General features: G+C 37.7%; 1 protein-coding gene across 3 annotated transcripts in view; it reads right to left on the minus strand.

Moving 5' to 3' along the window:
* FRY (FRY microtubule binding protein) overlaps positions 1-12,323 on the minus strand; it is a 461,448-nt gene that overhangs the window by 185,596 nt on the left and 263,529 nt on the right. For all 3 annotated transcript variants that reach the window (XM_032150526.2, XM_058437701.1, XM_058437702.1), the window contains one exon: positions 2,937-3,076. In XM_032150526.2, the coding sequence (XP_032006417.1) occupies positions 2,937-3,076 (140 nt within the window). The remainder of the gene's footprint in view (positions 1-2,936; positions 3,077-12,323) is intronic.

Here is a 12,323-nt window from a genome sequence, read left to right on the forward strand (position 1 = left end):
TACATCTGACAAAGGACTAATATCTAGAATCTAAAATGAATGCCAACAAATCAGTAAGAAAAAAACTACCCCACCAAAAAGTGGGCTAAGGTCATGAGTAGACAATTCTCAGAAGAAGACATACAAATGGCCAACAAATATATGAAAAAATGCTCAACATGACTAATGATCAGGGAAATGCAAATCAAAACCACAATGTGATACCAACTTACTCCTGCAAGAACGGCCATTAAAAAAACCAAAACAACAACAACAAAAAAAACAGTAGATGTTGGCGTGGATGCAGTGAACAGGGAACACTTCTGCAGTGCTGGTGGGAATATAAACTAGTATAGCTGCTATGGAAAACAGTGTGGAGATTCCATAAAGAACTAAAAGTAGAACTACCATTTGATCCAGCAATCCTACTACTGGATATCTACCCAGAGGAAAAGAAGTCATTATTTGAAAAAGATACTTGCACATGCATGTTTATAGTGGTACAAATCATGATAGTAAAATCATAAACCAACCTAAATGCCCATCAATCAATGAGTGGATAAAGAAACTGTGGTGTATATATATATATGACTGAATACTATGCAGCCATAAAAAGGAATGAATTAACAGCATTTGCAGTGACCTGGATGAGACGGGAGACTATTATTCTAAGTTAAGTAACTCAGGAATGGAAAACCAAACATTCTATTGATATGTGGGAGCTAAGCTACGAGTATGCAAAGGCATCAGAATGATACAATGGGGCCTGGGCATGGTGGCTCACGCCTGTAATCCCAGCACTTTGGGAGGCCAAGGTGGGCGGATCATGAGGTCATGAGTTCAAAACCAGCCTGGCCAACATAGCGAAACCCTGTCTCTACTAAAAATACAAAAATTAGCCAGGCACAGTGGCGCATGCCTGTAGTCCCAGCTACTTGGGAGGCTGAGGCAGGAAAATCACTTGAACCTGGGAGGTGGAGGTTGCAGTGAGCTGAGATCACGCCATTGCACTCCAGCCTGGGCGACAGAGTGAGACTCCGTCTCAAACAAACAAACAAAAAAGAATGATACAATGGACTTCGGGGACTTGTGGGGAAGAGTGGGAGTGGGGCGAGGGATAAAAGACTACAAATATGGTATAGTGTATACTGCTTGGGTGATGGGTGCACCAAAATCTCACAAATAACCACTAAAGAACCTACTCATGTAATCAAATACCACCTGTACCCCAATAACGTATGGAAAAATAAATAAATGTTTAAAAAAGTTAGAAGCAGAATCAGCACTGTCAGAAGAACAGCAAGGCAGTCCCTCTACCCCGTTTTCTGCTTGACTAACACACTGATTGAGGGCTCATTTGGAATTGAACAAAGACAGATGAAATTACTGCTGGGCTCCTTTAGAGCACTGACTCTGGTGTGGAACAGTCTGGCATAAAATTATGCCTCTTCTATTTATCAGCAACTAAATTTTGACAAAACAGAGGAACAAAACTAAAACTCAATTCAACTCACTAAAAACTGTCCCACTCCCTGCCCAGGGAAGGTTTAATATCTGTTCATAAGTCAACGTGTAATATGGACAAAATAATAAAATGATCCCTTTAATTTCTTCATCACATGGTCTGAACCATTTTTCAGATAAACAATTTAAATTCTATTTTTAAAACTTGATAAATTAAAAATATTCATGAGGAGAGGCTGCTAATGGGTACAGGATTTGAGGGTGATAAAAATGTTCTGAAATTAGAGTGGTAATAGTTGTACAACCCTGTAAATATACTAAAAACATTGAATTATATACTTTAAAAGGGTGAATTTTATGGCATCTGAGTTAAAATTCTAAAAATTTCCTTCACTAAAAAAAAAATTCAACATGAAAAAGTTATTAATCTCTCTCCCAAACAAAATTATATGATTAAATCTTGCATAAATTCAAGCACATTATAAAAGCAGATTACAAATTTGGTTGAAGTATAACATGGTAATATTACAATTCTTCAATTTCAAAAGAAGTCTTTTGAAACAGTATTAGGACTTTCAAGAAAATGACAGAAATAAATCATTCACAAAAAATAGTTAATGTCTGATTTTCTGATGGACTAATTTCAGTTTACTGACTTTAAAAGTATTTTTTTAATCGGAATAATCTGTTCATGTGGAGAAATCTAACTACTGTTTAAAATAATCTTTTTTTTTTTTAAAGTAAGTGTATTAATCTTGCTTATATTCACTGCCTTGCTATAGGTTGACTAAACATATGAAATTATATGTGCTTACCTAAAATTTGGGGGGGACACACATTAATGAGAATCTTAAGTTTTACAGATGCTGATATGCTCCTGGAGCAGCAAGTTCCATTTTTCAAACCCACAAGAAGAAGGGAACAGAGAATAAATAAACAAAATACTCAGCTGGAAGGAGGAGTTGGAGTTGGTGTCACCTGACTTCCTTGTTTTGCTCACAAGGAGCCTGAGGTACACAGAGGCGGGGAGCTGCCCAAAGTCACATGGCTAAATAGTGGCAGCGCCAGGACTACCACTAACGTCCAGTCCAGCGTCCTTCCCACTACAGTACACTGAGCACTCAAGGTTACTGGAACGAGGACTAAAATATCTTGGAATGTCACGCAGGGCCTGCAGTCAGCATTCTGCTTTGGGTGTAGACTCAGTGGCAGAGGGCAGAGGAAAGAAGCTGGCAAGAAAGTGACTTGCGGCCCTTCACACCTGTCTCCACCAAAGTTGAAACAAGGTTGTGTATGAATTTTCAACCCGTGATGGCTGGCAGTGACTCGGTGCTCCAAATGGGTTACCTGCTACGGACACAAGGATGCAGCACCTGCTACGCATCCTTGCGAAGAGTCAGGAAGACTCAATTGCCTTGTAACTCTAATTTTGATTTATGTTTCTTGAAAATAAAACAAAATAAAACCATGATCCTTACACGAAATAAATGTACCTTTTTGATTTATTGCTTGTTCTTGGTCTGTATTCATGTGATTCATCCTCAATGCCATTTTGCCTTTTATACCAGTCAAATAATGTACGTAGAATGGAAGGCAGGCAGTACTCAGAAAGGGAGCTCATTGAGCTGATGACCTATGGAGGAAAATGCAGGTGATTAGAACACTAATAGCACTGCCAATTACTGAGAAACTTTTTATTTCACAAGTAACCCCAAGCATTACTCACTAAAATATTTGCTTCCGTATCATAGTCCTTTCTTTCATAATCTTTATTAGTACATTCCCAAGAGCCTGTCTCTTAATGGTGACAAATGTTCCTCATATAAGAATAATTTTGTAGTTTGAGAAAGTTAATTACTTTGACTCTCTTTCATTTTAGAAATCAGATGTTAATTGCATACAGGTTATTCATGGAACTGCAAAGATATTATGTTCCCACATTCATCTGCCTAAAGTAGATGAATGCTTCTTCCGTCCTAAAAATGTTTGTTGTATAAATATATTAATACAATTACATTAATAATTTATGTGATATAAACAAATCTACCCCCATCACCAAACAACCTAAGTGGTAATAATAATGTATGGTTTCGGACAATAATTATTCATTAATTTGAAGTATGCCCCAAATTAGACTCAAAATATAAATGGACAGCAATAATTTACCCCCTATTACATTAAAGACAAAGTTCTCCCTTTTTCTTTAAAGAACAAATGTGCCTTTGGTAGAATTGTTATTCTAATTTCCTTATCTGGAAAGAGTCCTGATTTTTTAACTGATTACTATAAAGAAAACCACTTCAATCCATATCTCATTACCCTATGCAAAAGTTTCCACAAAATGCCTCATAAATTTAAGTATAAAACCTAAAAATATAAAACTCCAAGAAAACATAGGATAAAACCTTTGTGACTTTGGATTAGGCAAGGATTTCTTAGGTACGGCCCCATAAGCAAAGTCCATGATAAAATTTGATATAATGAAACTCATCAAAACCAAAAGCTTCTGCTTTTAGAAGAATACAGTTAAGAACGTGATAAGGCACAAACCACAGAGTGGGAGCAAATATTTGCGAAACACACATCTGACTAAGGCCTTGTCTCCAGAATATGTAAAACTACAATGAAATAGGTTTTAACTAGCTAATTAACAAACTGTATATGCAAATTATAACACCCAGAGTTGATGAGCAGTGATAAAGTGGACATGTTCATATACTGCTGATAGAAAAAAAATAGTCATAACATCTCTGGAAGGTAATCTGGAAATACATATCAAGAACCTAATGAAAATCATTCTCAAGAAGGCCACTCTTAGAATTTATCTCAAGTCCATAATTAAAGATAAGCAAGAAGGTGCAGGACAGCATTATTTATTACAGCAAAAGGATGGAAACAACATAAATGTCCAACTACATGTAAATGCTTAATAAGATGTGAAATTTGGTGTGGACTATTTATGAAACCATTAAAATCATATTTTAATATAAATATAAAAATATGACATGAAAATGTTCATGATATGGTAAATGAAAAAAATGAAGAATCATTTAATTGGTATGAGTCCAATTTGGTAGAGATACTATGTAAGTATACATATGCAGAAAGCAGGACCAGAAGCAAACATACTAACGTATAGAGTGCATGTGAAAACCAGGGGTTCTTAGGCCAGATCACTAGAGGGAGAGGGAGGCTGGAAATTTAAGAGAAATGAAGATGAGAGTTTACCTGGGCCTATTTTAGAAAGGGTAGAAATTTGAGATGAGACTCAAGAAAAAAAAAGCAAAGACTCAAGGTAGAAAAAGTCTTTAGTAATGAAGTTACAAAGTAACTGTTGATGATTATCACAATTGATGTGACGAAGGTTTTGAGTGAAATCAAAGAAGAAATATCTGACTGGTATGAAGACTTTATTTTGCCAGAGTGAAGGAACATAATGCTGAAAATTTTTCTTCTCTAGAAAATGAGAAGACTCCAAAAATTTTTGAATAGGGACATAAGCCCAGACAAATTGTGTATGGGGAGGTCGAATCCCCCAAACAGTGGGGTGATGTGGAGGCGAATTCACACACATGCTTGAATTGCATGAGGTGACGGCAGTGATTCCAGGCATTCTGTGATCTCGGCCTGAGAGGCAGAGATGGCAGAAGAGATGGAAATCCTTAGTTAACTCACAATATTTCTGCAGTTAAGCAGGCCAGGCTTCACTTCCTTTTATAAAGCAGGAAATGACAGCAAAGGGAGCTAAAGTGCTTTGTGTCAATAGGATTTTCCACTGTCACCTTTAAAAGAAACCTTAAGATGGAACAAAATATTTATTGCTTTCTTTCTCACATTCTACCTCTTCATAGCCTACTTCATGCTCTCTTTCCTATAATGATGGTTATATGTACACATACAAAATTGTACATTATCTTTAGTTATGAGTTAATATAAGGTAAAAATAAATAGGCTATTGCATTCAGCCTGCCCTGTTAACCTAGTCAGCATAAACTTTTTAAAACTGAAGAGCAATCTAATTATTTAAAGAGTCACCCTTCCCCTGACTCTAGTGAAATCCACAGCCAAGACATATTTTTCCTGCTGCGGTCATAAATGTAACAGCAGTAACTTTTCAGAAGGAAGCTAATCATGACGTGGCAAGGTAGTAATTCACTAATTATCTCTAAAGTTATCCCAACAGGAGAAAGGATATTTACTTTCCTAAGTCACCATCATCTAAAATGTTTTGAATTGAGAAATGAAGGACATTCCTCCTATAGAAGAAAAAGAGATCAGAATTCAGAGTTTCTGACTATAGGATGACTATCTTAATTATTACATAGGTAATGAAATTTCAAAGCATTACAGTTATATTTCAATAATTTAAAAATACTTATGTAAATCTGCCGAATCTAAGGAGACATGATGACTAAACGTTCATGTGGTATGCTGAATGGTATCTTGGAACAGAAAAAAGATATCAGAGAAGAAGAAAGGAAATACAAATAAAGCACAGTACAGAGTTTAGTTAACAATAATGTGCATGGAAACTCTGCATCCCTTCCCCAACAGCTTGCCCTACACGTCTCTTCATCTATATCCTTTGCAATGTCCTTTATAGTAAACCGCTAAAAAAGCCCAACACATAAAACAATAATGTACCTATGCTGGTTTCTTAGTTGTGACAAAAGTACCATGGCAGTGTAAGATGCTATAGCAGTAGGGGAAACTGGCAACTGCCTGAATTATCTTTGCAACTTTTCTGCAAATTCAAAACTATTTCAAAATAAAAAGTTTATTCAAAAAACACTTGTGTGGGATATTTATAAGTTCCAATATTCACTACAGACCCATAAAAGAGATTGAAACTTACGTCTGACTCCTAAACATCTCTGGACAATGCATGCAATGTTCCGCTACTTCACGTATGTGGAACCTCCATTCTCCATAGAGAACTTCCACAGTGTTCATCAAACCTCATCTATAATAATTTCTTAAAATATTTTTTTCTCCCCATTAAAAAGTCACCCTGAATCCATTCTTGGTATTAGATCTACTGGGCATACTTTCCATGGCAAAACATTGAAACCATCTTAGGAGGGATGAAAGGTCAGCATGGGGTGGATGTGTGTGTTTTTCCATCTTTCTGTTACTGCCCTTCTGAGCCCAGGCTTTCAGGAAGGAAGGGTGGAATTTGCAAAGACCTGGCCCTCAAAGCTCAGGAAGGGAGGAAGGTCTAGCTGGCTTCTTAGTTACTCAACTCCTTCATTTACGGGAAGCAGAGCCAATGGTAAGATGAATTCTAGCTCTGTGCTCCTGATGAAAGAGGGCAGGCCCATTTACAAAGATGTTCTTGTTGCATTTAAATGATCATATTCTTCCACCATAGATGAGCTAGTGAGCTAGGTACTGGGCCGCATGAGGAGATGAAGTGCACAGAATCACAGAACTATTTCATACTTGTGTTTTCTTTTTTGGGGCGATAGAGAAGAAAACTAAATGTACTTTGTAAATGTTTTAATGTTTACTTTGGCAGTTTATGTATAAATAGGCCAAAAGAGACTGTTATGCTGCAGCTAAGACACTGATTTTTCATAAGCATTTTATTATACTTGTTAAATGCAAAGAAGGAAACTTTACATATAAGTGTTTGAGTAATTACTCAGTGGAGTCATTCCATATTTTATAGTAATAAGACTGGTTTCTCATAAATGGAACATTTAATGAATAATTTTAAAGTAACTGCACTGATGGTCTAATTTCTCAAACAAATTCAAGTGGTCAGCAACTCTGAGGGCCATGATACTCACTGTGTAATACCATAAAATGCTGATATCTTAATTTCAAATGCAATTTATTTATACTTTATCACATATCATACTATTGCTAGATTATAGTATTTGATGAGTAATGACAAAGATTTAAGAACAGTTTCGTAGAAAAAACAATATCATAAAAATCTATACATTAAATATATTTTTTTCATTCAAGTTAGGAAGAGATTATTTGATTTTAACATCTTAGTTCATTTCATAGAACACAGTGTTCCACTAGAGAATAATTTAAGCAATGCTGACTAACACTAATGTAAATCCAATGCCAGTTAAATTGTTTTCACTCTTAATTGCTTACACTCTTCATCTGCTTCCTTTTCCGGAAAATTACTACTACCAAGATGGTAGAAAGTGATTTTAGCTCAGTTATAGAGGTGTGAATATGTTTAACCATGTGTTTCCTGTTTACAGATAGTATTTTAACATATTAAGAAATAAAGTAAACAGTACGTAAGTACACAAGTACACAAAAGTACATAAGACATAACATCTGGAAGAAAACCTTAACTGAAGTTACTTAGAATGTTTGGGCAAATGATCTGCAATTCACGGATATGACACTAGTTAAGAATATGTCACATTCAATTGCAAATAGTTACAACTTAATGTTCTCAGAACCCAACATGTGAGACTGACACCTCACGTGCCATGTTTTCATAGTTTCTCTAATATATGGGATGATCAAATGGTCTTGGGTTCAAGTTACAACTCTGCCTTTTATAGCTGTATAAGCTTGGCATGCCACCATTTCTCTGACGCTTTGTGTTCTCAGCTGTAAAATGGAACTAAATACTTAACCTCACTGGGATTTTATGAGGACAAATGAGATGTTATAAAATGTGTGGCACATAATAAACCTTCCAAAATGTGTCTCCTTCTTTCATTTCCAAATATAGAAAGAGGAGCATTAAAAAAAAAAAAGACAAAAAATGACTGTGATGAGATCACAGGCTAAGTTAATAACAGAATAAGTAACAGAATTTGCTGTCAGAATTTTATTCACCAGAGCTGAAGAAATGTCACTTTCTAAGTATATTGTGGGAACCTGAAAAGCCCCACCTATCCCATGTCCAAGCACAAACTCCCAGGGTCTTCATTAGAACCGTTGCAACTTAGTTTGTGTTCCCATTCTTTTCTGACTCCAGCAGATGTAAATACAAAGCCTTTTGCCTGGCGCCTTGCAAATGCTTGCATTAGAGGTCACTGAGCAATGTCTGTCCTACATTAGACCCTTGAGAGAAAGGTAGCAAACATCTGGCTCCCTGAGTTTGCTGCAGGCAACAGCTCATTTCAAAGCCAATGAGAAGGGACACTGAGGATAGTAACTCATGACTATTCTGGAACCAGAATCAATCAATTGAATAAAACCAATTATTGACTCAGGATCCTCAACCACTCTGAGAAAAGTGTTGAGTCCAAATATAAGTGGGTTGTGACAAATGGACACAACCCTCTGCAAGAAGGCACAGTGTGAAGCTCTTGTACTTCATCTGGATTAAGAGGGTTCTGTAAAACACATGTAGCCCTCATATGATCCTGCTCTCCCCTTTCTCATCTAATTCTCAATTATCTGTCCTTCTTCCTGACAGATTCTCAGTCACCCATGCAATGCTTCTTCTTCCTCTTCCTGCTTCACTGCCAACTCTCTTCTTCTTCTTCTTCTTTTTTTGAGATGGAGTCTCACTCTGTTGCCCAGGCTGGAGTGCAGCAGCACAATCTCGGCTCACTGCGACCTCTGCCTCCCGGGTTCAAGTGATTCTCCTGCCTCAGCCTCCCGAGTAGGTGGGACTAAAGGCATGCACCACCACACCCAGTTAATTTTTTTTTTTTTTTTTGGTATTTTTAGTAGAGATGGGGTTTCACCATGTTGGTCAGGCCGGTCTCAAACTTCTGACCTCAAATGAGCCACCTGCCTCAGCCTCCCAAAGTGCTGGGATTATAGGAGTGAGCCACTGCATTTGGCCCCAACTCTCTTCTTGATCCCTGAAATCTGATTTCTGTTCTTGCCACATTATTGGCACCTTTATTTGAAAAATCAGCAGGGACAATTCAATGGCCAACCAATGGCCTTTTTTGCAATCATTTCCCTTGAAGTCTCCTGAGCAAATGACAGTATTTACCAGGTTCTCCTGAAAAGGATTTCTTCCCCAGAATCCTATGATGTTGCCCTGTCTTAATTAGCTTCCTGTACTTTCTCTTATCTTCTATGCTGTTCCTCATGAAATGCCAAAGCATAGTAGGACAATTCATCTGTGACAATAAGGATCTGAATTCTGATTGCTCTGACACATGCTCCTTTGCAGAGTAATCAGACTTTATTACGCAAAGAGAAAATAACTTCCACTTACTGCATGAGACTGTTTTAAAAGTTGAAATAATACTTCAAACAGAAAAACTTTGTACAGCATACAATTTTTGGTATTATTTAACACACTGTATGCTTATATCATCATTAAATACTACATAAGCAAAGGTCTAAGAGCCAAGGGCAGAGCAAATCAACAAGTAAGCATTTGCATGTAGCTGGAAGGTATGTGAAAGAATATTTGTTTATGACTTCATTCATTAGCCAGAATTTGCATTTCTGAGAGTAACTGTATCTAGTGGCTGTCATTAATACAGTCTCCAACAGGTAAGGGTCACAAACTCCCTCAGGTAAGAGTTATTCTGGAGGGTTGCTTTTTCACTTTTAAAAATGGGCTAATTTGATCATCACCCACCCAGGTCCACGCTCATCACAGTTGGATGAGTAGTTCTTTGTTGTTGGCTATTGTTTCTTTGGAGAATCTGAAATAAAATGCTGTGGACTTTTATTGTAAAAAGATGTCTGTACAATGAAGAAAACCACTTGAAGGTAAAATGGTGAGCTCACATGCCTTTAATTCATAGATGCTCTCCACAGATGCCAGATAAGGAACTCATCACTGGTACCATGATTATGTTCTAGCACGCTGCTTTGTTATTTAGGTGCTACCAATCATAATCAGCCAGTATAACTTAGCTTGTGAAAGCAAGCTTCAAAGTATTTAACATTAGTCCATCGACTATGAAAATGCACTCTACACGTCCATGAATAGCCATTGCAGGAAAAGCCTTCCTCAAAGCCACTTCGAGTGAGCTCCTAGCTGCTAACCTCCAGTTCTTCCTGGTCTGCATCTTCCGTGATTTCCCTGCATCAGCTGCTGTGATGGGCCATCCCTGCCCTAGAGAGCACTATCTCCCAGCCTTCTCCCACTTTTCAAACTACCCTTTTTCTAGCCATTCTTTTGTAGATCCCACGTCCTGATACTAAACTCTTTATGACATTCTTTACTCATGTGCTCTAGTCTCTATCAGTGTTTGCTGAGTGACCACATAATAAACTGAACCCGTTATTTTTCTTAAGATATTCCACCTTGCCTGAAAACTCAGTATGCACAACGGATTTACAGCCTTCCCTTGTCTTTTGCCCCCAAGTATAGTTTCCTCTGCTTGAAGAACTCATAGCCCATAGAAAATAATCTAGACCCCTCAGCATGGCTCCTACCACCCACTGCAATAGGCTCAGTCCACCTTTCCACCCTCATCCCCAGCACTCTGCTCTTTTCACCTTCAACTTCTCCTTTGTCTGTGAGACCCCTGCTGCCTGGCATACCCTGGCCCAATTTGCTCATCTGGATAAAAGGCTTATTTTAAATGTCACTGCTCCTTGGTTGCTTCTTGTAATACACACTTGTGTACCTTCCTAGCATCATTAACTGCTCCTTTATCTGAGTTCCTAGAGCACTTGATACAACCTCTATTATAGCCTTTACATTGCCACTTTATTTGTGTAGATAACTGTCTTCCTTCTGGGATTGAGAATCTCTGGAGGACAGGGCTCTGTCTTACTCATTTTTGTAACTTCAGCACCTCGCATAGATCCTAGTATGTGTCGGGCACTCATTGTTTGTTTAATTGAATGGAAATCACTCCAAATCATGCTTAAAACTACAGTTATACTTTGTTTCTCCTTCTCTCAACCAATGTTTATCCTTCTTATATAATTTTGCTTATAATCATCCTTTCTTATAGTCTCACTGCCTCCATTTTAGTTTAGGCCCTTTTAGCTTCAAGTCTTTATCAATGCCATGCTCCCCAAATGCCTTAGGTCTCTCCATTACTGCCTTCATGACCATTGTCTCCTTAGGGTTAACATCAAGTTGACACCTTGATACTAGTATGCATACAGCCCCATCCCACAGGCATTAAGATCTTCCACAATCTGATCCCTTCCTACCTATGCTGGCTGATCTCTTTTTTAACTTCCCCCAGACTGTAGGAAATGTTTGTTTATAATGGAAAACTAGAGCATACCTCTCAAGGGGTTATCTGATTCTGAGTCTATGGGGGCTCTACACCTGTCAGTGCCTTTGAGCTATTTTAAAACTGTATAAACGGTAGATACCTGATAGCAATGCAAAATAATTCTTGTCTATAGACACGAAAAACTATCCAGTGAAGGTTCAGTGGACTTCCCTCCCCCACATGAAGGAAGCCAGTTTTGCCTCTGATTGCATTCATTTCAGTGATGATTTATAAATGGGTCTGTTTTTTGCAATTTCTTAACTGGTTGTAACATCCCGCACTAATAACGAGTTAAATAAAATGTTTCACACAGGTTCATTTTATATCTCTATGTGAGTCATATTTTTGCCTGTTTTTGAAGATTATCCTTTAACAATACATGCCTTCTGCATCAACTAAATTGATCAATTTCTAGGTTCCTCTAAGATAACTGATAGTGTCATTTTTCTGTTCAGGACCTTTGCATAAAATGTTCCTTTCTTCTGAAATTTCCTGTCTTCCTCACCATCAACACTCAGCAAATCCTATCGATTCTACTGTTTTAGGCACCTGATAAACCTTGTTCTCATCTAGAAGGCATTTTCTAGCTAGGCACCTGGTCCTGAGGCATGTGTCTTCTGTCCCTGAAGTCTCACCATGTTTACTGTCCACACCATTCACGTGGCACTTCTTACACATGCAGGCCTATGTCAAGGTTGGTTGTGCACTGCCTGACCCTCTTCTGGATCTGGAGCTCCT

This window comes from Hylobates moloch, unplaced genomic scaffold, assembly GCF_009828535.3.
Source record: "Hylobates moloch isolate HMO894 unplaced genomic scaffold, HMol_V3 SCAFFOLD_4, whole genome shotgun sequence".
Taxonomy (NCBI): domain Eukaryota; kingdom Metazoa; phylum Chordata; class Mammalia; order Primates; family Hylobatidae; genus Hylobates; species Hylobates moloch.